At 41.5% G+C, this 26,237-nt stretch overlaps 1 protein-coding gene across 4 annotated transcripts in view; it reads right to left on the reverse strand.

Moving 5' to 3' along the window:
- Positions 1-26,237, reverse strand: part of dpr12 (defective proboscis extension response 12) — a 92,714-nt gene that overhangs the window by 6,006 nt on the left and 60,471 nt on the right. For all 4 annotated transcript variants that reach the window (XM_002059308.4, XM_070209834.1, XM_015168754.3 and 1 more), the window contains 2 exons: positions 6,722-7,834; positions 99-223 (listed from right to left, as the gene is read on the reverse strand). In XM_002059308.4, the coding sequence (XP_002059344.1) occupies positions 99-223; positions 6,722-6,839 (243 nt within the window). In that variant the 5' untranslated portion in view covers positions 6,840-7,834. The remainder of the gene's footprint in view (positions 1-98; positions 224-6,721; positions 7,835-26,237) is intronic.

Raw genomic sequence — 26,237 nt, forward strand, 5'->3', positions numbered from 1 at the left:
ATGTCCGATGTCCTTGCAATTGGGCTAACTGTTTGAGCATTCGCTCTGTCCGTCTGTCTGTCTGTCCGTCTGTCCAGTTCATTCAATTTTCGACTTACCTCGCTGTCCTCGAACATGGGACTGTCGCTGGAGTCGAGATTATTATCCAATTTTGAGTCGGCATTTATACCATTGCGCGTCCATAGCTTCTTCCAATCGTTATCTGTGAGTATTGACTTTTGGTCTGAAATCAAAATGGGAAACAAAGCGTTGGACAAGAGACTAACAAATACGCCAAGTCAAAAGTGAAATCAAAAATAGCGTTTAAGGGCGTCTTCAAAACTTAACTTCAGTTTGGCAATCAGCAAAAATATATTTATATATAACTTTTTTATTGCGCACTGCAATTGCCAGCGAAAATCTACTCCTGTCCCCTTCACCATCTGCTCTTTCTGCGCGTCTTGAAAAATCAGTTACAACTGTTGAAATAATCAAGCATTTGATTGACATAGAAAAACTCAGCGTGTTATTTACGACTATTGCCTCGACATGGCATTTATTGATTGCCCTTAACGCTTCTCCCTGTTTTTGTCACACGCAAACACACACACACATGCTCACTTCATGAAGGGGGCACAAATCGCTTCCTATTGTCCTTGTTTAATTTGTGTTTATTTTCGTAGCACGCAATGCTGCTATATCTAAATGTAATTACATTAAGTTTGTGGCCAACTTGAAAAATTGATTATTAGCTGGAAGTTATTAAGTTTACAGACCAATTATCTTGTGTGCTGCTCAGTAGAAAAAAAGACTGCGGAGATTTGATTAATTCTTACTTGGCAACCAGAAAAATCTTTTACTACTGAATTGCAACTCGTGAGGCACTGCGCATTTTTAAAAGAGAAAGAGATAGTGAAGGAAATATATAATATATGTCTGATAAATACATTTCAATTGCGAAAACGAATATTAAAGGCCTCCTGCTATTATTTAAACTTTAGGGAAATCGCATAAAAAGGCTCATATTTGTTAAACATGGATATTTCTTAGATTAAACAGCTATATATTTCTCTATAAATGTCTTAAATGTATAATATCTCCCTTTTTTCGTGCAACTTGTTATTTTCAAGAATTTCCGCTGAATTTCTTTGCATATCACACGACGATGACCTGCAACTCTTTTTTTATTCTTCTTATTCATTTAATCAGTTAAATAGCTGCTTAATTTTGTCACAAGCCCTAATATTTGGCGCGTCATACTCCGCCACACTTTATGGTAAATAAAATCGATTAAAATGAAAGCAAATACCGATTAATCCAATTAGTCTGCACAAACAAAGTTACTTTAAACAATGAGGCAAAGTCTGGCCAGGGTCTTGACCTAAACTGCGGTAGTTAATAGATCAAATAGTCGTCACCAAAAACATAAGCCGAAATCTACGTAGAATTACTTTCCATAGTTGTTAATGCTTGTAAGTACTATATTGGGCTACTTGCAGCTAATAATAAGCTATTTATGTAAATAAGAAATTCTAGATTCGAAGAAATGCGTAGCAGAAAGAGTAGAAAATAACTTTGTCAACAGTTTGGTTGTATAGCTGACCTTTGGATGAGCCGCATAAGTGAGGGCAATATGACCCAAAGTTGTGGGCTTATACAACCGACTTGTTAAGCCCAGGAAGTTTCTTTGACCCTAATACGAATATAATTAGTTTATAAGTTATAGAGTTGTAGCAACCGATAGGAACAACGGACAATTTTACAGAATTTAAAATTTACAATTTTACAATGCTGCCTGGCAGACACAGACAATTATTAGAATGCAATTTATTAAGTATACGCCCCTGCTAATTTGAATCTGAGTAAGTGCAACTATAATTTTCATCAAGTTTGGTGTTTACTTTAATTAGGAAACTTTGATTGCCCTGGCAACCCGGACTGTGAGTGGCTGACCCGTGGCCAAATTAAATTTCCGCCACGCTGAACCACAGCCAAGTCGAGTCCCTTTGCTCCTTGATGTAGCATTTTTTAATGGGTTGCGTGCTCAAGCAGCTGGAATATGACTAACCAACGAGAGGTGAGCTGGGGGCTGGGGGTTGGGAGCTGCTTGTTGATAGGCGCGGCTTCAATATAAACTCAGCGCTGTAAAAGGGAATTTAATCAATCAATCAGCGGTGCGTAGTGCAGGAAAAACTTTTAAGCAGCCGGCGCACACGTGAACATTTAACCTTGGCCTGCTACACCCAACCATCTGCAATTGGTTGTGCGTGAAAAAGAGGCAATGCGCAGTGCCTCACTCCCCAATGCCGCGCCCCTCGCCCCCTATTTACCTACTGTCTGCCTCGCTGTAAGCTATAAAATACAGCGTAGCCAGCTCGCACTTTTATTGCCTCGTAAATTTTTATAGTTCATACTTTGGGCAAAACCAGCTACACATATCTATACACTTGTATTTCTCTGTATCTGTGTGTGTGTGTGTGTGTGTGTAAGTGCGTCTTATGCTTTGCACTTGTATTTGTTATTGAATTTGTATTCGTTTCGTTCTCGCATTTGTCGAGTACATGCGCATTGTCCATGCTGTAATTTATGCGCCCGTTTTGCTGCCAATGACGTCAAAGCTTCATTTAAGTCTCGCTGCTGCATTGAGTTTAAATTTTTCGTACATACCATATTTATTTGGCGTTGAGCACATTAAAACTCGACAGACAATAGCAATGCGCCATTAATAACAACAAACATGCCAGAGGGGGACGGCAACGACGAGGACGAGCGCTTTATGACAGGGTCAGGTCGATTTCTGTGGTCAACAGCAAAAACACTTCGCTCAAGTCAACATATATTCAGCTGAGGAGCCAAAGGAATATAAGTCTGAAAATTCTTTATCTTTGCATTTGTATGCATGACAGCACAAACACACGCACACGAACACACACACGACAGCCACACACATGCACACTGACAAGCCGAAATATATTGCGCATGTTAAGAGGAATGTAAATGCTCAGACACAAATACAAATACAAGCAGCAAAAGCCACCGCTAGCCCAGTCCCCAGCATCGTCTAAGGTCAAGTGCCAGTCGCACTACGAGTCTAGTGTGTGTGCGTGTGTGTGTGTACGCGCTATAATAGTAAAAAAACACGCACTGCTAATAAAATGGCTAAGAGTCGCGTATTTCAGCGCGTCGCTGCTTTCTTTAGCAGCTTTCTTTGCCTTTCTCCGACCGATACGTGCGCATGTCAGCCGCCTGCGGTTTAGGCGTGTGAATTATATAATGCCTGAAAATAGGCAACTGTAATATAACTTGGAGCAAAAAGCAAAATAGAAATGGCGAACGCCTTCGTCCAATGGCCACCCACAAACCGGATGTCCTGCAGAAATATAGCACAAGCTGCAGAAATACCCAGAAAAACTTTTGTGAATAGAGTCCAACTGAACGAAAGGCAAATGCCCTGTAGTTAGTTAAGTTGGTTAGTTAGTGCTCATACCTTAAACATAAATCTACCTTTTTATATAAATATAAATGATAATAAGCAAATATTTTCTTTTGCTTTTGCTATTTATATAAAATATGCTTTTTGATTAAATTTCATGGCACATACCGTTTGCTGTCTGTTATCTATCTATTTTATAAACCCTTGCTTGTTTTGCAGGGTATACAAATTATGTAATTTCTTTGCCTTTCTTACAATAATAAATAATATAACAATTTTTTGTATATTTTGTTGCAATTGTCTTTGGCATGCAGATCGAATTGATTTGTGCAATGTAAACCCTTTGCTGATTTGCTCAACTTTTGCAGGGTAAACCAAAGAATATGTAAAAGTCGCTTTTAGCTTTTTCATACCATTTCCTGTTAGCTTTTTTTTTTTGGGTGGGCAACTGAAAAGCGATAAATAATGAAGTCAGCAAGTGCGACTGGCGTGGCTTGCATGTTTATTATTAATAATAAATATTTCTTGTCAATCCTGCGAGCGTTTAAGTTCTATGGCACCAAAGCACGATACATGCCCCTTGTTGTTATTGTTGTGCGCACTTTTCATGTTTCTAAAATGATTATTTATCTGTCTTTTACTTGGCTCCAAAACACACACATACACACACACACACAGATATACATACCGAGCGAGGCAAGCAGCATGGCGTATGCGTAATATTTTAATGCGCTGTCAATATGTTGGCGCTGTCTGCCGCCAGTTAAGCCCGAAAGCTGCTTAACTCAACGCTCCTTGGCCAAAGTGCTTAGCAGTTTTTAAGCTGCCTGACAGCCTCCTGGCTGCCACCTGCCACTTGCTGCCTGCTGCTGCCAGCCACCTGCTGTGGCTGCCTAAACCTGAGCTCTGTAACCCCTCTAAGCCAAAGATCGCGCGTCTAGCGTTACAAATGCCTTCAGCTTAATATGAAAACCACTAAGAAAATTTGCAAAATAGCTGAAATTGTACAGCGCATTAGAAGAGCATCCAAAGGCAAAACTCATTTGCACTTGAAACATGAGCGCGAGTGTAAACAAATGGCAAAGGGCGGATGGAGCGAGAGCAAAAAAAAAAGGAAAACATTGCAAAAGTAAGCTGTGTAGGTGTGTGTGGAGTGTGAAGTGTGCGTGTGTGAAGCTGCCCTGTCGACCTTGACGCAGGCAAATTGCCGGAGCCAAGCAGACAGACAGAACGTGTAGGCGTGGGGCCTGAAGAGAAAGTGTGTTTGTAGAAGACAGAAGCTGACACGTGTATTTCTGCCGCTGCTTCTTCTTCTGCTGATGTTGCCTGCCTGTCAGCTAAAAGTGCTAAGCTGACTTTCCTGGGTTTGGCAGCAAGCGTATATAACTTATATATAGTATATATTTATTTATATATATTCAATGTGTGCAGTGCGAACTGTAGGGCTTCACAGAAAGCCGGCTTCAATATTTGCCGAGTAGTTGCTGAGAAGTTGTTTGGCTTTTCTTTTGAAATACGAAAAAAATAAATAAAATGTCTGACAGTTGTGAGGAGCATTTTCCGCTGTTCGGGCTTGTGAATTATTTGCATATTTTCCATTTTCATTTTCATTTGTTTTTGGGCCACTTTAAAACAAAACAAAAACAAACTCTCTTGTCATTTGCTTTGGCTGAGTTTGGGCTTTTTGTGCATAGATTTCAAAGCCACAAGGCGTGGCAATAAATTTTCAATTTTTGCGCTGTCACACAAGCTAGCCCCATCCCACGCCCGGAGGCGGCGTAATGAGCGCACCGCGAGCCGATAAGGTGTCGCCATTGCTTTGTTACGCTTCATAATTTATGCGTAACGCGTTTTGGCAAAAACCAAAACGAAAAAAGAAACAAAAAAAGAAGCGACTAAAAAAGCCTCTCAAGAAGGCCTTAAAAATGGGCAAACAAAGCGCAACGCGCATGCCGCATGGGGGCAGGCTTTTAGGTCAAAACCAAAGCCACAAGGGCAACAGTAACAGTTACAGTAACAGCAACAAAAAGTGAAAGCGGCAACAAGAACAAGAACAACAACAACAAAGGGCGAGTCGCCCTTAACGCTAATCTCTCCCCTGTGTATTTTTCATTATCGTTATTATTTGTGAATGTAACGTGTTGGCCATAACTTAGAGCGGCTAACGATGCGTATACGTGATGCCGCGCATACACACTTGAACTTAGACACACACACACATACACGCGCATAGATTGGGGCTGGGGTGCGGCATGCTTTTAGGCGGCCGCGTTCGTTTAAACCAAATTAGCAAAAGGTCAAAAAGTGCCGCGAGCTGCGCGTCGTGTCCTGCGTTCTGCGCTGAGCGCTGAGCTGTGAGCTTGATGAAAAATTAATAATTGTTTGCCAAGCAATTGCCGACGACGACGACTTTAAAATGTTTACCTGTGCACTCGCCGTGCGACCAGGGCCGAACATTTAGGCAAACTGTAAACTGAAACTGCGTCCCACTCGACCTGCTCTAGGCCACGCCTACGAAGGGCCAGCCAACATTTCACAACATTTACCAAATTGAATGACAAACATTCAACTCGTCGCATTCAAGCGCGTATTTTTGGAGCTTGGCTCATCGTCGCTTTTGGCCCATTAATGAAAATATTTGGGCAAAAAGTTTCTAGCCGCAGGTGCATACTTAGCGCTGGAATTTAATGCGCTCCACTCTCACGGCCTAATAAAATTTGCTAGCATAATAAATCCGTAAATTGGCAAAGTTTGCCTAGCCGTCTAGGATTAGGCGTTTAATTGCATGGGGCAAGGGGCGAGGCCCTAGAAAACAGTATATTTAGCTCTGTGCGCAGAGTGGGTTTTATGCAAATACTAAAATAAACTGCTGCATACTTTGAGATGCCGCGCGAAAATTTCATTTAAATTCAATTGTCAGGCCACTAAAACCCGACTCTGTTTTAACTGTTTGGCGCAAATTGCTATTGCATTAATTAAATAGCGAATTTAAATACTTTACGGCAAGTAAATTAAGAGTATATTGGTTTTGCGCTATATCGTATGTTTTTGTCCGTCTGCTAGTCTAAAGGCAGACTTTCCAGTCTTTCTGTTGGGAATATTTCCTCATGCATAACTAAAAAAAGCTATAGAACCCAGCAACAACTGAAAACCTTTTCCAAAGATCAGTTCGGTAAAGTTAAAAATGTAAATACATTTTAAGCTGCATTTAGCTGAACTGTTGAGTCGGTAACAACCGCCTGACTGCAATACTCTGTATTGTTGTTTTTTCTGATTTGTTTCGTTTTGTTTTATTTTGTGGCAACTTACCTGGCTCGAGCGTGGTGGCCAGCAGCAGCGTGGGCAGGCAGAGCAATAGTATGCGCAGTTCCATTAAATGCAGCGGCAAACGCAGCAGCCGCAAACTCAGCAGCCCTGGTGGCAACATTTGTGGCCAGACGAGACTTCTGCTCAACAAAACGCACGCGCTTCGCTTAACGTATTGTCGGCGTGTGGCAGCTACAGCACAGCTGCGGCAACTTGGCTGGCTGGCGTCTTTAACTGTGACTAAACCGCACAATGGCACATCGATGCCATGCGTAGCTGTTGTTGTTCTTCTTGTAGTTGTTGTTGTTGATGTTGCTCGCTTATTAGGGTTAATGGCTTTTTGAATGAACGCGCTGTTTCCTTTCAGCACTGGCAACACAACTTTACGCACATATGTCTGCTGCTTGCTGTTGTTCTTGTTGTTGTTGTGGCTCTTGTCTGAGCTGATGCGCTGATAAATGATGCTTCTGCTGCTTCTGTTGCTACTTCGATGCAGTCCTTTTGCCACTTCCTGCTTGTTTTTTTTCCACTATTTTCTATTTCCTTGCGCCGCTTTGTTGTCGCTTGTCAATGCGTTGCCTGTGTTGTCCTGTTGCCAGTTGTTGTTCGGATTCCACCCACAGTGACAACGCGCAACACCTAACCCTGCTATACTCTTTTTGCCTCGCTTGTTGTTTGTATGTATCAAATTTGCAGCTTGTTGTTTGGCTCCTTTCTTTACTATAAGTTGGCTAGTTTGCTGCTCCTTTGGTTGGGCTGCTTGGTTGGGGCAAAACTTGCATGTTCTCCATCATTTTTCATGTCACTGCGCATTAGCACATTAAGCCACGAGCATGTTATTCTTGTTGCTGCTATTGTGTTGCACAGAAAAAAATTAACACTCGCTTTTTATGAAATTACATTCAATTTGCTGTAGCTACTGTTGTTATTGTTGTTTTTCTTTTGCTCTTCCAAGAATAACAACAAAAATCACGCGTCAAGCTGATGATGAATCGCTTTTAATGTAATATCTTTTCCCACTAGCAACTTTTTCGTTCTTCCCCTGGGGGAATTGTCAGTTGCTGGCGCTGCTCTCTTAATAAGTTCTGCTTGAATCATGTAGTTAGTCGACGCATTCTGCAAATCAGAAATATAGAAAAAGAAGTTCAAACAAGCAGATCATAAATGCAGTCGTAGTAATATAGAAAACGAGACAACTTAAGTATTTAGACCTGGCCTAAGGCCTGGTCTAAATACATGTTACTGCTTTGTGGTTGGAAAAACATTAAAAAGAGGGAACATTTTTAAATATTATAGTTATACCCCATTTAGTCTCACTCTTGAGATTATTTCTTAAGTGTAATATAATTGGCTCTTTCGTTGTGCATAATAGCAAATTCATAAGGCAAATGTTGAGATTGATGTTGTATTTTATTTTTTATTAAAAAAATTATAGTACATAGATTGGTCAATGTAAAAGCAAAATAAATCAACAGAAACAATTGTCAATTAAAATCCAGTCGGCATCAAAATCGGTTTTATTTTTGTTTAACCAAGTTATAAAAGTTTGAATTCAGCTTGCATAAATCCCATTGTCGGAGCTAGTCAGTAAGGCTGCTGTAGCTATTGTTGTTGTTGTTTTTTTCCCCATCAGCTTAAAATCAATGTACATTTTTAAAATCGCATAATTTGGATTCAGTGTAAGCTGCCAATTAATCCAATTAGAATGTGACTACAGAAATGCGACTGCGGCACTTTCCAATTGATTGTTTGTTTTTTTTTTTTTGTGTTTTTGGTACTTATTGAAGCGGTTTTATTTCAGTTGCATTAAATTGGGATTGCCTGCTGTTCTATAGAGAGTATTTTGTATTGTAATTTGCCCGCTTCCGCTGTGCCTTACAATTGCCTTAATTGTGTGTATACAAAAAAGCAAAAACTCTAAGGTTCTACTGCGCCCACTGATTTGCATGCAGAATGAAATTTATTTATTGTGCCAGCAAATTTGCCACATTATTTATAGGTCAACAGGAGGCAACTCTACCCGCTACTTGCTACAGTTTATGCAAAACTGGCCACAGCCCCGAGTAATGAATGGCTACAAGATTGTCTGGGGCACCGCGAGCTGCTGCTTCTTGAGATGCTGGAAAAGATTCTTGATGTTGCCGCGACGCTAGTTCACTTTTTCCTTCCCTCCTCTCTCTCTCTCCCTCTGTTATAATTCATATGCCCTTACAGAGGGTATTTTTATTTAATAATGCGAAGTGTGTAACGCATAGAAGGTGGCTTCTTTGAATCAACAAAGTATATATATATATTCCTGATCAGTATTCGTCTGCTTTTTTCTATGAAAAACTAATCTCGCAGTCTTAAAGGTTCGTCTTTCTGTCGCAGGCTATATCGAATAAGCCAGATCATAACTCTTTAACCTATAGCTCCCATTGAAAGAGTGTTTGTGAAGATTTCTGAACGATACGTGCTTTATCATTCTCGTCACTTGACTGTAAAAAAGCCAACAATTTGTCTAGAAGAGTATTTAATCTGCGGCGATACTTTCAAGTTACTTTTTGTTTGTTTATTTGTTTGCACGTACGGCTGACTTTGGTATCTTTTTTTCTGTATTTGTATTTTTATGTTAAAAGGCATAAAAATAAAATTTGGCAATTTGGTCAGAAAGTTTTTGAAGCAACTCATAATTTTTACTGCTTTTTATGCTTTTTTTCTATATATATTTTTATCTAACACATATCCCAGAGCACAAATTGAAGTCCCCGAACGCTGTCATGTTTTCAAGTGTATATATACGAATATGTATGTATATATAGATATACATGTTTATGCGCATACAGGGCCGGACTAAGGCATATAAAGCTAATGAATTTGCAAGTCCGTAAATTAAAATTGAAATTTAGCCACAGAATCGCCAAAGCGGCCGCTACTCATTTTAATTACAATACAATGTAACTATGTGTGCGCATGTGTGTGTGTAAAAGTATGCTGGTATATTTAATTAAGCGCGTCCATGGCAACTTATTTGCAACAAACATTAGCAAATGTCATGTGGCATGAATTTATGACACACTCGTGTGCAATTCATTTAAATTGATAAGAGCAGCTGATGTTTGCCTGCCCTTCAAGTGTCTGTGTGTATGTGAGGGGAGGGGATGCTATTTATTGTTGTTTGTTTCTTTTGCTACTTTTGCTATTTTTTGTATTAAATGCAGCAGTTTAGAGTAATTCGCCAGCAAATGTCATGCAAGTGGAATGCTATTTTATGTGCCAATGTCTGCCACGCGCTCTCTTGCCCGCCCTCTCTCTCTCTCTCTTTCCCTCCCTCTATGCAACACCAATATGCACTTAAATGCAGTCACGTACACACACAGAGAGAGAGAGCGAGAGAGAGAGAGAGAGAGAGAGAGAGAGAGAGAGAGGAGAGAGAGAGAGAGGAGAGAGAGAGAGAGAGAGAGAGAGAGAGAGAGAGAGAGAGAGAGAGAGAGAGAGAGAGAGAGAGAGAGAGAGAGAGAGAGAGAGAGAGAAAGAGAGAGGGAGAGAGAGAGAGAGAGAGCAAACGTACATATTATTATCTTGACACAATGGTGCCATAAAACTTAAAGACCCCCACAGCAGTTGCTGCCGCCTGCCCGCATGCCTTGTTCTTTCGCTCACGCCAACAAGGGCAAATGCTCGCCCCGCTGACTGAAGTGTGGGCAGAGGGGAACTGGGCCCGGGCACAGCGCTGTGAAGGACATGCCATTTGCCGCCCACTAACCCCCCTGCCACAATCATCAGCCCAGTCTCCGTTTGTGTTCCTACTGCTGCTGCTGCTGCTTGTGCTTTCTTTTCATAGAACTCGCACTCGCATATGCACATTTGTTTGGATTTTGCTGGCAGGCGATAGGGGTGAAGTAGGGGTCTTGGTTCGTTCATGTCCTGCTGCAAGCGCCTCGGGGCGCGTTGGAGGTTATATGGAAATTGTAATAAGTTGAAAACCAAAAAGCTGATGTCATGAGGTTAGTTGCTGTGGCTCAAGTTTCAAGCGACAATCATGTGCTTTTCTTTTGTATACTTGTTATTGTTGTTTTTCGTTTAGTGCTGCTGCTGCTTCTTCTTCTTCTTGTTGCTGCTGTTGTTGTTGTTGCTGCTGTTGTATGTTGACCTCATACTTCATTTTGTAGCTTTTGTTTGTCATGGCATGCGTTTGTTGTTGTTCTTGTTATTATTATTGTTGTTGCATAATGCACTGAGTCTGGGCCCCGATGTCGTTGCCGCTGTCGGAAATGTAACGGCATGCCACATGACACACACAGACAGGCATACACCCCTGACACACTCGCTCGTACACACTAAGACAGTCATAAATATTTCATATGCAACTGCTGTGCCGTATTATTGTTGACAGTAATTGAGAGAGAGACCGTAGTAAATTATTTAAATGTTTATTTGGGGATTTGCAGCTAAAGCGCACATAAAGAAAACGTAATGCTGGCGACTGGCAACTGTAGCTAGACCACAGTGCCTATGATGGATGTCCGATTGCATTGGGGAGTCGTTAGCCAAACAAGCGATTTGTTTATATTTATTACACCAGCAAATGCCGCCGTTATCGACTGCAAATAATTGCGACACATTTGCAAAAAGCTTAACATTTGGTAAAACGTGTTTGAGTCTCTTTTTTTTATGTGATATTTTTTTTTTGTTTATCAGATTGAGACACCCGCAGGCGTTGGCTTTTTAATTAGTGCGCCTAATTTAAGCGATTTAATTTGCCGGTCAAAATATTAGATAACCATGGAGCATTATGCATATAGAGCAGGAGTTAGGGAGGGTGGAGCAAGGGATTCTGCCTGTCATTAGCCGTAAGTTGAATGCATTTCAATTGCAGGCAGAAAGCAAAATGCAGCGAAACAATTGGAAATAGCCCATAAATATGCACGGGCATATAACAATGTCCATTTTGTGGCCTTTATTGTGGATGCAACAAACAAGCCACCGCCCCCCCCCCCCCCCCTGCCTCCTCCCTCCTCCTTCCTACAAACCCGCCGCACTGCAGCTGTAAATGGAAATTGCGCGTAACGCATTTTGATTGCACTTGAGTGCCAGCATAAAAATGCGCATTATATAAATTCGCCCTTAAAGTGCTGACCAGTTGTTGTTGCTGTAGTTGTAGTTGTAATGGGCTTGTATCTACATACGTGTAAGCGCCAGTTTGTATATAAATATATATATGTGTGTATGTGTGTGTGTGTTTGTGTGTCCGCGGATTTGCCTCTCGCCTGCCTGCTTGCACGTACGTAATTGTTTTGCGCACATTTCCGTTTCCGCTGCATTTCACTTGAATGACTTTAATTTACGCTATTTTTATTTACAGTCTTGTGGCCTCTCGCCCCTTCAAGCTGCATAATTGAGCAATTGTGTTGTTGTCCAGCCCAACAAATTGCCATGCATTTTGCATTAAGCAAAGTAAGATATTAAATAGATTTTCCAATAAAAAAAGGCGGGTGATATTTGTATGTTTATTGTTAAAAATTGCTGAGGGCTTTTAAAAAAGTATGAGAAAAATTTCAAACAATTTATAAGATATTTCTTCCACAGTTTTTCTATCGAACCGGTTCAAACGCGTAATTTAAATTTATGTTTTACTAGGAAAGTAAACATTTCTTTTAAGATTCAATTTGTTTTGTTTTTGTCATCGCTGGAATCGTTCAGTACCTTGATTGTTTTTAAAAATTTTAATATAGCTGAAACAGTGTTTGAGCCGAAAAGAGCAAGAACAGACACCTATTAAAATTGAAACTTGCAGCTGCTTGCAGCTTTTTTCAGCTTTATTTCATTAGCAGTACACAATTTGTGGGCCTTTGAGCCGTGCTAAGTATACGCAGCGTATGCGGCCTAAGCTGCTTAAAACGGTCTGCTTACACGCACATCTAGTTTGCGTGTGTTTGTGTGTGCGTGACCTGTTTGCCTGTCTGGCTGGCGGGCTGCAATGAATCCTTGCCACGTTGTTAGCAACGCACAAAGAGCAGCAGTAGCAGCAGCAACAGCTGAAGAAAAAAGTGATTCAAGAAACTTGCAAGTTGCAAAAGTTTTTCAATTTAAGCCAGTGCCAGGCGCCCCGCAGACACAAGCTCGGCTCGTGTTGCATGCTGCCTGTGTGTATACGCGTGTGTGTGCGTCTCTTGTTAATTTACTACTAAAAAGCACAATGGCAATTTTTTGGTCTGGCATTTGAATTATTTCGTGTCATTGCCTGCCGGCGCGACGTTTACGTTACGTTGAACTTGGCGCAAGTCTTGAAGCATAAAAAAATTGTGGCGTGCTCGGTTTTAATTTCTGCTTCTAGATATGTGTAAGCACCTTGTAGTCAGGGCCTTGCTTGGTATGGTCCCAAGTGTCAACAGCTCATTTAGTTTGCACTTTTGGCCAAAACTATTTTGCCAAATATTTCAGACCTCATTTGGCACAGCTCAGCTACTGTTATTGCCAGTGTCTCCCTGTGTGTGTGTATGCGTGTGTATGTGTTAAGTGAAATGGTGGCAGTTATAATAAAAATAAAAAGCATTTTCGGTGTTTATTTAAGTTTCCAAATTGTACAAATTTTCGTAAATTGTTTTGTGCTGGGCCACGTTTGTTACAGCCACAATGAAAGTTTTACACACATTCAGGTATATCAATGTGTGGGTGTGCATGTATGCCTGTCTGTGTGTGTGTGTGTGCGCGCAATATTTACCCCCTGAGCTCCCGCTTCTCCTGGTTTTTTTTTTTTTTGTTTTTCGTGACTGCAGCAAAGTTTTAGTTTGGCAATTTTGCTTTTCCGTTCGTTTCGTTTGATATTTTTCTTTTTCCCAATTTTTCTTTTTCAGCTACTTGTTTTTTTGTATGTATTTTTTTTTTGTTTCTGCTCGTTTTGTGCTTTGTTAGTTCCGTTTCCGCCTCGCACCACCCGCCTGCACATAGCTGCGTACAACGCGCGCACGCTGCTCCATTTAGCTAGTTGGGTCGCTGGGTGGCGACTCGTTTTTATTTCATGTGGTGTTGTCAACTTATTTCAAGATTCGGTGATTTATTTTCTAAACAATTAAAGAAAAACAAAACAGCGGACAACAGTGTACGTTACCCACAAGCACGCAAGAGAGAGAGAGAGAGAGAGAGACAGAGTAAGAGAGGGGCGCGGGTGAGATACGTGAATGTGGCACATAGAAAGTGGTGTAGCTTTATGAATTTTTCAGTTGAATTATTTACAGGAAAACGCAGGATAACAGTTTGCCGTTGCGCCAGTTGTGCCACCGAAAATTCGCACAACCCAACAACAAATTTTTGTCCAAAACTTGCAACTGCAACATGAAAAATGTTTGCTAAATGGCAGCACATTTATGCGTAGCCACTGCAGTGCGGCGCAGTGCAAGGTTTACCAAAAATAAAACTAAAACTCTAAAAGTAGAAATATTATAAAAATATGTCACCTGGATTACAGGTAAACAAAACAATATTTGCAGCTGTTGATTTTTGTGCAACATTTGAGTAAAACAAAATAAAAACAAACGATATGAAAGCTGAGTTGCGCTTAAAACTTAAGCTAGCTTAAGGCGCATTTTAAAGGATATTCTGTTACACGTAAAAGCCTTAGCTTGTGGCTCTTAACTGAGTTAGCAAAGCTAGGATGACTAATATTGAGCGACGCCCGTTTTTTCATTGTTAAATTGTATCTCAAAAAATTTAATTGTTATTACTTATCTTCGTAACAAGGGAAAACGTATTATAAAAACGTATTATGGTATTATAAAACTTTTAATTCAACTTAAAATCCTTTGGCTCTAATCTAAATGAATATGGACAGCCTGACAAATATTGCGCGACGCCAGTGTCTGATTCTCTAAAGGATATTTTAAGAAAGCTATTTAGTTCCATTCTCTTGTCCAGCATGCCTAATATAATGCGACGGCACTGTTACTTATGGAAAATTAATTTCGCTTTTTGCCGCTCGCACATTTTTTGTCGCTTTACTCAACTAGCACATAAATCGTGGCAGGTATTTCATTAAACTAGCGTCAGGTGTTTTCGCTGCGCATCGCTGCTCATAAATAGACACACCCAAACACACACACACATGCGCACACATACGCAGGCACATACGCACACGCACAAGCACCTCACGTATATTCACCTATAAAGTCATGTAATCGTCTTCATAATTCCGCCAAGACAAACCATCCAGCTAGTATAATATTTAACACGACGCTGTGATCAATAAAACACAGCAGCGAGCGCATATTACACACACACACTAGCACACACCTATACAGACACAAATACGTAACACAATCGCGCGGTACACTTTTTGCTGCACTACTTCAAGAAAAACTACTGAAATTATGCGCATTTATCAAAGCAGCAGCATGCTGGGTGTGGCGGCTGAAAGGGTACTGGGTTTACGGGGGTGGGGGTGGTGGTTGTTGGTGTGTGTGTGTGTGTGTGCGGCAAGGAGGAACTGCGACAACAGAAACTGGTGCAAGTAAACGGCACACTCTGCACTACAAGCGCAATTACATGCACACATACACACAGGAAAGTGCATGTAATTTTGTGTCAGAAATTGCAAACTTCACACAGTTACATGCCTACATATGTGTGTATATGAGTGTACACATATATACATAAAGAGGAAGGCGCTGGAGCTGAAGTTACAACTGCCGAGTCCCGATCTGAGTAAGAAGAAGAAGAAGCCGCGTAATTCTCGCGTGGTAAATAAATCAGCCGCTGCACATTGCACAATTGTTGCGAGTCACCGACGCGTATACTTGATATTTCTGATTTCCCTTCTTTTTTTTTCTTAGCATTTGCACGAAATAATCTCTAGCTGTCAGAGTATGTGTGTGTGTGTAGCGGCATGGTTTATGGAAATTGTCGCCACGGCGTATATGCGTCTCATAAATGCATGAAATTAATTTCCATTTTCATTTCCTTTAGCCCGCCCCGCGGCGTCTGAGTCGTCCCGCCCGTGTGCATATTTTGATTGATTGTTTTCACTTTGCGGTAAAAGCTTTGGGCCAAGTTTTTGGGCGCTCGCACAGTAAGCTGAGTCACAGCTGCCAGAGAAATGCATTTGAATTTACAATGTGTCAGGCCTGGCAGCACCATTAATATGCCAACCAGTGTGTGTGCCAGTGTGCGTGCGTGCGTGTGTGCGTGTGCATGTGTGAAGCGCCTAAATTATGCTACGGTCTTTGGCCTTTCGGCCCTTGTATTTATGACAACTGAGGCCAAAAGTTTGCCAATGCATAAATATATTTTCACACGCCCAAGCTTCGAGATAATAATGCTCAGAATTTACGATAAAGGCCCGCCGGATTTCTTTCTTTCTCTCCTTTTTTTTATTTTTTGCCTGTTTTCAAGGACAATACGCAGGCGGCCAGCGCATAATGTGAACCGGTTGCCATTAAAAAGGGTCCAGCCAGGCGACCCCTGTTGGCCCGCAGCTGCCGCTAAAGTGGCCACAAAGGTTGATCCGGCGCGCAAATGTTTCTCTTTCGTTTTCGATTAAGCGCCGGAAGTCCGTGGCAGTTGACTGTGGCCGTGCCCGTGGCAGGAACGCCGCCGCTTCCGAACCAAAACGCTGTGCGTGGTGGACATCATTGCCACCATTAAGCCCTAATGACCGTAATAAATAATAATTTATTTCACCTGCAGGCCAGAGCCAAGAAACAGCCGCAGTCCCGCTTGCCAATTGCATGCATGTGGATTTGGAGTGCTCGTGCCTTTCCTCACCCACACCCCCGCCTATATGCCCTAAAAACAAAAGGTTATTGTTGCATACGGCATTATTAATTGTTTTTTGTTAGCCGCCGGACAGCGTCGTCGTTGTCTGGGTTTAAGTGGCATTTTTATAGCCGCAGAGCTGCCAAATACGTGCCGGGATTTGCCAAGAGGCTGCCCATAAACCCGGTCAAGAAGTAAGAGAAACAAAATCTTCGCCAAAAGCTCGCTCGTTTAGATAAACTTAACTTAAGGCGGCTTCCGACCGCGCTCTCCTTTTTAGGTAATTACCCAAAGAACAAAACAAAAAAAAAACAACAACTTTTGGGTCGAATGTTAGCTGCGGCTTTGGCATTGGTCTAATGCATGCTTATTAAAATTTTTGCTGTCATTAAAATGACCGGAAATTGGCCAAAAGCGGACTGAGGGCTGCGGGCAGTGGAGCCGCGTCGCGGGGCAGGGGCTGGCCACCTTGTTGCGTGCAGGTGTTGAGCCGTTTGGGACATTTAATTGCATGCCTCGGCCGTGCCCTAGCCTTTGGCAAATTAAATTTGATGGCTATTTGACATGAGCAAATCATTTAATAAGCCGCCGGCCATTTAACTCTGGTGCGAAATCAATAAATGGGTGAAATTAAAAAAGCCAACCACAACGATTCGCTTGCTTTAAGCTGTTTTCCCGCGTTTAAGCCAACTACCAAGTCTCCTATAAACCACAGTAATTGTCAATTTGAGCATAAAATTGAGTTTAAATGAACTGAAATGCACTGAAGGTACTGAAATCAGAAGATACGTGGTTTTATGCCCTGAGATAATTGAAAATGCATAAGCAAGTAACAGGCCGAGGGAGACATAAATAAAAATAAAAAGAATATATATATGATTCTTGATCTTGTCTGATTCTATGTCTATCCACCAGAGTCTACGCCTCGAAATTGACAAGCACAACCTATGGATGCATTAATTAAATAAAATTAAAATATCAAAGCTTATCATATTGCTCGATATACGTTTACAGCCAGAACTGTTAAAATATTAAAGTTGTATAGGGAGAAGTAGTTACCATAAAAATAATTTAGTTTTCCTTACCAAAGAGCAGAAAGTTAAAACTCGAGGAATTCTCACACACTCTGCCCCCCCCGCCCAGTAGCCAACACATCTCAAGCCAAATTCATAATACCCTATGCAAGTCCATAGGAAAAAATTGCAGCAGCAGCAGAACAAAATTATTTTGGTTTAAAAAAATTGGCCAGCTAGTCGTCTGGTTTGGCTTTAGTCTGGTTTGGTTTGGTTTTAGCTCGAGCTAACGAAAAAAAGTAAAATCAATAGAGGAGTCCGTTGCCAACAATGGGGCAACATATGCGACCGCTTGCAATAAACATGGGCGTGAAAACCACAAAATTTTATGCAAACTCATAAAATGATTTTTACAGCGCGCACTCTGAAATATGCCCCGAGGCTATTGTTATTGTTATTGTTGTTGCTCTTGATATTGTTGTTGTTGGTGGCAGCTTACACACAGACAAGCGCAATACAGGCCCATAGATGTGGCACATAAAACTCCAAACAAAAACTGCAGTAAAACATGGCCCAGAGACGAGTCCTCTTTAGGCTAGCTAGGTTTGAGGTTTTTTTTCGCTCTGGGTTTCTGTTTAAGTTTGGGGTTTTAGCGCCCCGTGGCATCAATATTTTCTCTAAGGCGATTTCCGTGCCGGCCAAACAACAAGCAAAACAACGACAACAACAACGGCAGCTAACGATTTTCATACATTTTTGTGTGCTGCGAATTCGCCAAAACCAAAAACCGTTTCGAGATGGCAGCCAAAATCAGTGGAAGACCAATAAAGTGGCCTCCATATGCAATGCGGCTGAACTGAACTGAAGCTGTAGCCTGACCTGCGCCACCCAAAATAATAGAAATCGAAGTGCCGTGTGTGGTGTGTGTGTGTTTTAGTTTATGCATATATATGTGTGTATGTGCGTGTCTATGTGTGTGCACATTTGTGCTGCTGCAAAAGTTTTGCCCAGCATTTTAGCTGACCTCAAAGGATTTGCGGAAGAGTCGACCGACCGACCGAGCCAGGCTAACAGGCGAACGTTGTATTGCGGTCTATTGAACTAATATTGGAGGACACATGTGTAGCTTGAGGATTCGATTTGGAGTCGGATTTAGCTTTGCCAATAGCCGGCGTATGTAAAGTGCTCCCCAAGCGACACAAATTTGTGCATTTTATGATGGGCTTTATCTATGCCTGGCCTTTCTCTCTCTCTCTCTATTTCTGTCTCTCCCTCAATGCGTGTGCGAGTGTGTGTGTGCTTTAGGCCTTCAGGGCGTGGCCGTAGCAAAGAACTTCGTATTGGAATGTGGAGCAGAATTAGGCCTCGAAGCTACACGTGGCCACAGCCTGTGTAAGGGCAGGCTAATTGTTGCCAGCAAAGCTGAGAGTCATTTGCAGAGATAGGAAAACGGCAGAATATAAAATAAATGTTAAAGCTATATCAAACGTTTATCGTCGGGTTGCCGTTGCGTAAATATCCTTACAGATTCTTAACAGATATGCGCTGTATATAATTAAAGTTTCACTCAATTTCTGTAGACAGAAGTGCTTCACTAGGAGATACTCAGTACCTAGCCAATAAACATCAAGTTTGAGCTCATTTCATCATTCGGATTTGGTATGACTAGATCGACTCAGATTATCATGAGAACTGGGTGATTCCCTCTATCTCTTTCATATAGGGTATTGTGAAACTAAAACATTTTCCGTTGATTTTTGCCATAGGTAACAACTACACCTGCTTAATCAAGTCTTACCACAGCACAGTTTTCGCCCCAGATTCAGCACAAATAAGTATTTCACTTTGAGAGCCTTTCAGTTCTATGCATTCCAAGGCAACGCAAGCCAAATTCAGGCCAACTCTAGCCAAAGCAATATGTAGCATTACATTTGGTTGCCTCTGAGAGATTAATCAGATTCAAGAGATTCATTTGCTAACATTTCGAATAGCTTTCAGTCGGAATAAACACACAAAGTTCTCGCTGGTGACCATCAAAGCAATTTGTGGCGCACACATCAAACACAGCTGTGTATGTGTGTGGCTGGCTGCTTGACTTGTCTATGTGGCTCTGCAACGCCTACCAGGGCACAGTTGTTGCCCCGACTGCCAGTTGAGTGTCTGTTTATTAGAGTTGTCATTGAATTTTGTGTGAAGTGTTTATGCAGAACTTTGAAGTTCAAATGCGGCAGCGGTGGCTGCTCTTCAGCGACACATGTGTGGCGAATGCGCGAAACAATGCGAAAACCAACTGACAAATATTTGCATTCGATTGATTGACTGTCAAGTGGCCGCACGGCCGCAGACATAGACGCAGCCATTTGCATGCGTAACAAGTTCAAGCCAAATGAAAACCAAAAGCTTCAAAAGGGTCTAAACAAAAAAAAGAGGAGGAAAATAAAACAAAAATCAAGTGAGTTGAAACGTTGCGTATACGACGCGTGTGACGCAATTCCCAAGCTGGCCATAAGCAAGTAGGCGGGCGTAAGAGTGGGCGGGGCAGCTGCTTGAAATGGGCTGTGGCGTTGCCTTGGCATGCTGCGATGTGGTGCTAAAATTAAGCAAATCCCAGCTAAGCAATTCTTACAAGCATGCAAGCATTTATGAGACAAGGGTAGGGTTGAGTGTGTGTGTGTGAGTAGGTGTGTGTGTGTGTGGAAAGGGGGGGGGGGGGTGTATGTGTGTGCTCGTCTGCATGGTGCATGCATGCCAAAGTTCATTAAACTGCTGCTGTTCACCCGCATAGCCTCGCATACATTTCAATTACCCTCACCTGCGCGCAATTCAGCTCAAGGAATTCAGAGCAGCAGAAGCAGCGCCAGCTTCTCAAGTGCCACACACACTCTCACACCGACAGACACACACGCGCTCAATGCAAACTTTCAAATTGCTTTTAGTCTGCATTGGAATGCGCGCGCTGTCAATGCGTCCTTTAAGGATTCGCATTTAACACAAATTTATAATTATTGTATGACAATAAAACAGCTTTCAACTATTTCGCAAATAGTTGGACCCAGTTTTGCCCTGGCAGCTGACATTAACAGCACATGCAATTGGCATATAAATGAGAACTTGAGCTAAGGGTAGAACAACTCCATTTTCCAATTTCAGTTGCCAGCTGCGGAAAAACTTAAACTCCATTTTCATTTTCATTTACATGCTTATTACAAATGCAACATGCTCATATTGGTTGTCTGCGAGGGGACTAGCTGGCAAGATTGTGGGGTAAGAGGGTCGGAAGGGGGCGGGCTAGAAAAAGGGGCAAAAATATTACGTTTCTGCTCGTCATTGCCGCAACATTATTTTCTTGAGTTAATTGCGACTGGGATCATCATGAGTACAATGGCAGACAAACACACAAGGCAGAGCGCGAGGCACAAAGCAAGAGTTTCATTTAAAAAATAATGAGTTTTCCGGCAAGGGCGCATGCAAAACAGCGCACGGCAGCAGCAGCATGGGGGGAAAGCGAGGTGGAGGGGCACAGGCGGGTCTCACTATGACACAGTCGAAAAAAATTAACTTTTGCTTTAATTATAAAGCTGACAAAACGCTCGGGAGCAGCGCATGCAAATTGTGAATGCGTTAAGCGGATGCGGCGCTGCTGATGAGAAAGAGCGAAAGGTGGGCAGGAAGATTAAGGGGCTGGCGGTTAACTATAGCAAAAGTCAGGCCAGGCACTCACTTAGAGCTTATACGTTGCCCCCCGCCCCCGCAAACATGCTTAGTAACTGACAGCCAGGGACGTAGTCGGAGTAGTGGGTGCCCCTCGGTCCGAAAGGGACAAAAGGCACCAAAAGCGAGCACTTGAGCCCGCCGAAAATCCGTAATGCCAGAGCCAAAGAGTCTACAAAAGTCATTTTCAAGCGGCGCACATCATGATAAACTCCAAGGGTCAGGCCTTAAAGTAGCCCCCGGGACCAGGAGGACCGTCAACAACAACAAAAAAGAAGACAAAAAGAAACAAGCCCAAGTTACGCATACGCCCCGCTGACCTTTGAATATTTTAATTAATTATGAGGCCGCAGTGCCAAGCTGCTGAGCCAACCCAGCCAAGAGTGTAAAATAAAAGTAAAAACCGAGTGTTATTATTCAAATGCAAGGCAAAAGTGAAATGCAAAAATATTAAATATATATACAATATGCAAAAAAAGGGATAAATATATACATATATATGTACTTAGTGCAAACAATCAGCTAAAAAACTGCTCGACCTGCCAGCTATAAAAAGCATGCAGGCTGCAGCTTTGCTGTGCGATATAAATTAATATAACAAATGACTTAGATGAATGTGCGAGTGAATGAATGAATGAATGAGTAAATGAATAAGTGTGTGAGTATATGAATTACATGAGTGTGCTAGTCAAACAAAAATATGCACACTACAAAAATTTGTTGCTTGTCATGAAAAAAACGAACAGCAGAAATTGGCACAAGCTGTGCTGTGCTGTATATTTGTGTGTGTATTGTATGTGTGTGTAAGTGTATTGTTTGTGTTTTGAGTATCCTTTTCAGCTCTCAGCTACGCAGCATGATGCAGCCAAAAATGCCAAAAATTGCGCAACTATCATAAACGGAAATAATCACAAGTCAGTTGTGTTTATACTGCGGAAATTAAATATGTTTTCTTTTTTATGTGCTCTTTTATTTGTGTGTGTGCTTGTTGTATTTAGTTTGATTTTTATTTTTGTTTTATTTTTATTGGCAAATGCGAGTGCTGATTTTGGGCAGCATTTAAATGGCAATTGCTTTCTGCTTGCTTTGGCATTTAAGCTGCGGCTTATTTGCCAATTCAAATGCTTCGCTCGTTTTATGAGCTTTTCAATGTAATTGTGTCACATTATGCACACACTCACACACACACAAACACATTTATGCAGATATAGTTATTTGCTTGCCATAAATACTGTGGAGGGCAATAAACGAATTGCCATTTCATTTGCAGTTCAACTTTGTTGCGCCCTTCTAATGCCCATTTAGCATATGTGTTACAGCTGCCTGCCTGCGTGAGTGTGTGTGTGTGTATTTGTAAATTTATCTTTTTGTGCATCGTAAATCTTGTTGCCTTTTCAGCATTTTGCACAAAATTTATTTCCTTATTAAAACTTTTTTATTTGATTTAATTCGGGCGCATGTTCAGTGCCTCCACCTTCTGTTACAGGTTCAGCTCTTTCCCGATTCCAATTGCGACGCTTTGCATATGTGCTAGGTAAATGCACACACAAACCCATACACTCGCACATACGCTCAAATTGTGATAAATGTAACGAGTCTTTGAGCTGGTATTTGTAAGGCGTCTACCCTTTGCTCAAAGTCAAATAGTTTTTCGAAAAAGCATTCAACTTTATCGTGCGTTTCCTGGGAAATTAACATGCCCGCCCATATGCGCAGCCCTCGCACTCAGCCCTTTGCAGTGTGTGTCTTTGCTTTGGTTCGTTTACCTCATCGTCAGCACACACACACACATACACGGACACTGCTATAAAAATATCGTTTCTGAACTTTACCCTCTCCATCTCTTTCTCTATCCCTTGCTCCACAAGCTCCCCATTATATTTGTGTGCGGGCGAACGCACTAAACTTTTATTTTAGATTAAGTCAATTTGCCCCAGCCCCAAAAAGTATTTTTCATTTGCCTGACTGGCCTTTTTATTAACAAGCTCGTTGGCTAGCCCGGAAAAGCTGCGCATCAAACTATCCACGTGGCACCTGCCTTTTTCGGCCATTATTACGTATACGTATACGCAATGTGATCTGGTCTCGACGGTGTAATCGACAAAGTTAAATTTCGCACTTTTGCAGCCAACTTTTTGCTATTTTTTTTTTTTTTTGTTACTCTGACTTTGATTTGGCCCAGCCGCATATTAACAGTGTCTGCTTTTGGCCTTTTCTCTCGCTCTGCGTGGTGTGTCTTCCGCCCGAGAGTCATTTTGTAGCAAGCGGCAAGTTTAAAGCACTTGCCATAAATTATGTTCGTTGCTGTCGGCACAGCCCTTTTCGAGCTGATTGCCTGATTTATCCGCTGTCTTTAGGCTAAAGACTTTATTGGAAAAGTTTGATTGGCCACCGCTGCTGCTGCTGCACCACGCCCCACAGCTTCACGCCCCTCACTGCGATAGCTTCATATTCCTGCATACAATTTAAAAAAATAACAACAACAAAAAAAACTCAAAATTGATTGACGTCGACGGCGGCTCGTTTGCCATAAATCAAAAATGCACATGCCAAAAAATACGCAATTTTTGAAGTGTTTAAAAATTAATGGAGTTGCTTCAAGTGAACTCAATCAATAACCGATATGCCCCATTGCAGCGCGTACCAAAAAAAAAAAACAGGTGACATTTAATATACACACAATAGAACATACACATAATATATGTGTGTGTGTTTTACTATGTCAAACTTGACAAAGTGCACTGCGTTTGCAGTTAGTAATTGCATTTTTAATGATAACTTTCTTTTATTATCTTTACCAATAAAATACCTTTAAGGCCTATCGATATTATAAACGGCGGTCATGAACAACAGGTCAAAATTGTCACAATTTGAACATAAAATACTTTAAAGAAACAAATAAATTTATAATTATTATGCGTGTTTTATCTTAGGTTCAAAGTTTGCCAATTAATTAAAAAAAAGCCAAATAAATTAATTGAGGCCCATTGGTTATGTGTTATCTACAAATAAAATAATGAAGGCAGCCCTGGCATATTTCAGCAAGGACATTAAGTCGTCGGTCCTTATCCGATGCTCATTATTTTGTTTTTCCTTCCGCACAAATTTAATCAGCGTAACAAATAAAAGGTGTGTAAGTGTTTGTGTATATAAATATATATGAGTGTGTGTGTGCAGAAGCGCAAGAAATTGGTTTATTAAAAATGCTTTTAAGCATCGTTATCGAAACGCTGATAAAATAAATACAACATAAAGTGCGAACATACCCCGGCACTCGTAAATAAAAATGGGAATAAAAAAATATAAATACAAGAACGAAATGATGAAGGCGCGCTGCAATGAGCAGGTTGGGCAGGTACCGGTGGCACTGGCATTGTTGAATTTATTATCTGTTGCATAAATCAACGTTTTAATTATGTGGCAACCAGGCAGGCAGGCAGGCAGTCAGGAAAAGTACATAAAAATGTTAATTACCTGCAGACAAGAGGTACGTGCGAGAGAGAGAGAGAGAGAGAGAGAGAAAAAGAGATAGAGTGGAGATCTTAAGTTTCAAGTTCTTGCACTTCTCAAAATGGGCGGTTAACAAACGCGACGCTCCTTTAATTAGATAAGAGACAAAAAAAAAAGAAATTAAATAAAAAACCAACTCGAATGTTGTCTGAGAAGCCAGCCCCAGCAGATTAAGCGGCAGCTTTGCTATTAAATCTTTTTAATTCTGGCACAATTATCAACACCGGCTGGCATATGGCAATTGAATGTCCGCCTCTCACTTTTGCTTCTTTTGGGGCGTGCCAACCGGCTGTACCGTGGCTGTTTTTCGGGTGCCTTATGGGCGCTTGCGGTTGCCAGGCAACCACACGGCAAGTAGGCTGTGTTTATTTGTGCTTTTGTTTGTTTATGCTCCTCTTGTTGCTAATGATTGCCGCCTCATGACCCCGCCTGCTATCCAAATCTTTGTATGTGTGCGTGTGTATGTGTGGCAGTTAGTATGTAGATTTTGTGCTATGCCGTGTGGCTTTTATATGAGATTTGCAAATTGCCTTTTATAATACTTAATACGCCATAACATCCTGCTGCCGCTCCTGCTGCTCCTGACCCTGCCCTGTTTGTACACTCTCACAGTTCCAGTGCTTTTATTTTATGCTTTTTACAGTGCTTTTATTGCTTAATACGGCTAAGCAAATACTCTGAGCACAAATTGTCGCCTTGGCCCAGGCGCAGCTGCAGCGAATGCCTTGCCCCGGGCCATTTTGTAATAGAGGAAACTGTTTAATGGCATTTTTGTGTGGCACTTTTCGCTTGTCGTCAGATAGTGTCCTGCCTAATGTGTCCTTAATATATTATAATACGCAATTAACGTGCGCTTTAATGACATGTTCGCTTGGCATATACATATATACCTATTTATTAGGTTCTCATAAATATAACATAAATCATACGCACCGTGTGCCGCACATAAATCAACATGAATGTCACAACTAATCTTAACCCCTGCCTCTGAATACCCTACACTTCACATCCTTTTCTGAGTCAAATATATGAGTTATCACATTAACACGGCTGAACGCCTGGCCATATGCGACTTCAAGTGCTCAAACACTGCCCTTTGCCTTTGGCTTGCACTTGATTGAAGTTCTGTGACCAGTGTATTTCAGGCCTGTGCGTTACTTGCCCTGTAGTTGACACATTAATACAAGCAAGACTTTTAGATTTATGGCACGCAACCCAAAGAACAAAATGAACAACAGCAAAAAGTTGCTGCCCAAACTAAACAAAGTCATATAAATAATAGGCCAGCGACAGCTGCCGCCTGCTGAGACCGCACACCCAATTGCTTTATCAGCCCTATCAATACCAAATTGCACTCACTTAAAATATATGCGGCCAGTTCGCACCGCCCAAACTTATTAAATTTGTTATTAGACCCGGGGACAAAAAGCAAAAAATAAGATATATATTTATAAAAGTCTAGAGACTGTTCGAGCTTGATTATCCCGACAAATTGAGGTTCTATGACCGCCTTTTGCTTAATGCCAAACTCAAGCTAATGTGCACTCATTAGAGCC

This window comes from Drosophila virilis, chromosome 5 (genome assembly GCF_030788295.1).
Source record: "Drosophila virilis strain 15010-1051.87 chromosome 5, Dvir_AGI_RSII-ME, whole genome shotgun sequence".
In the NCBI taxonomy this organism is placed as follows: Eukaryota; Metazoa; Arthropoda; class Insecta; order Diptera; family Drosophilidae; genus Drosophila; species Drosophila virilis.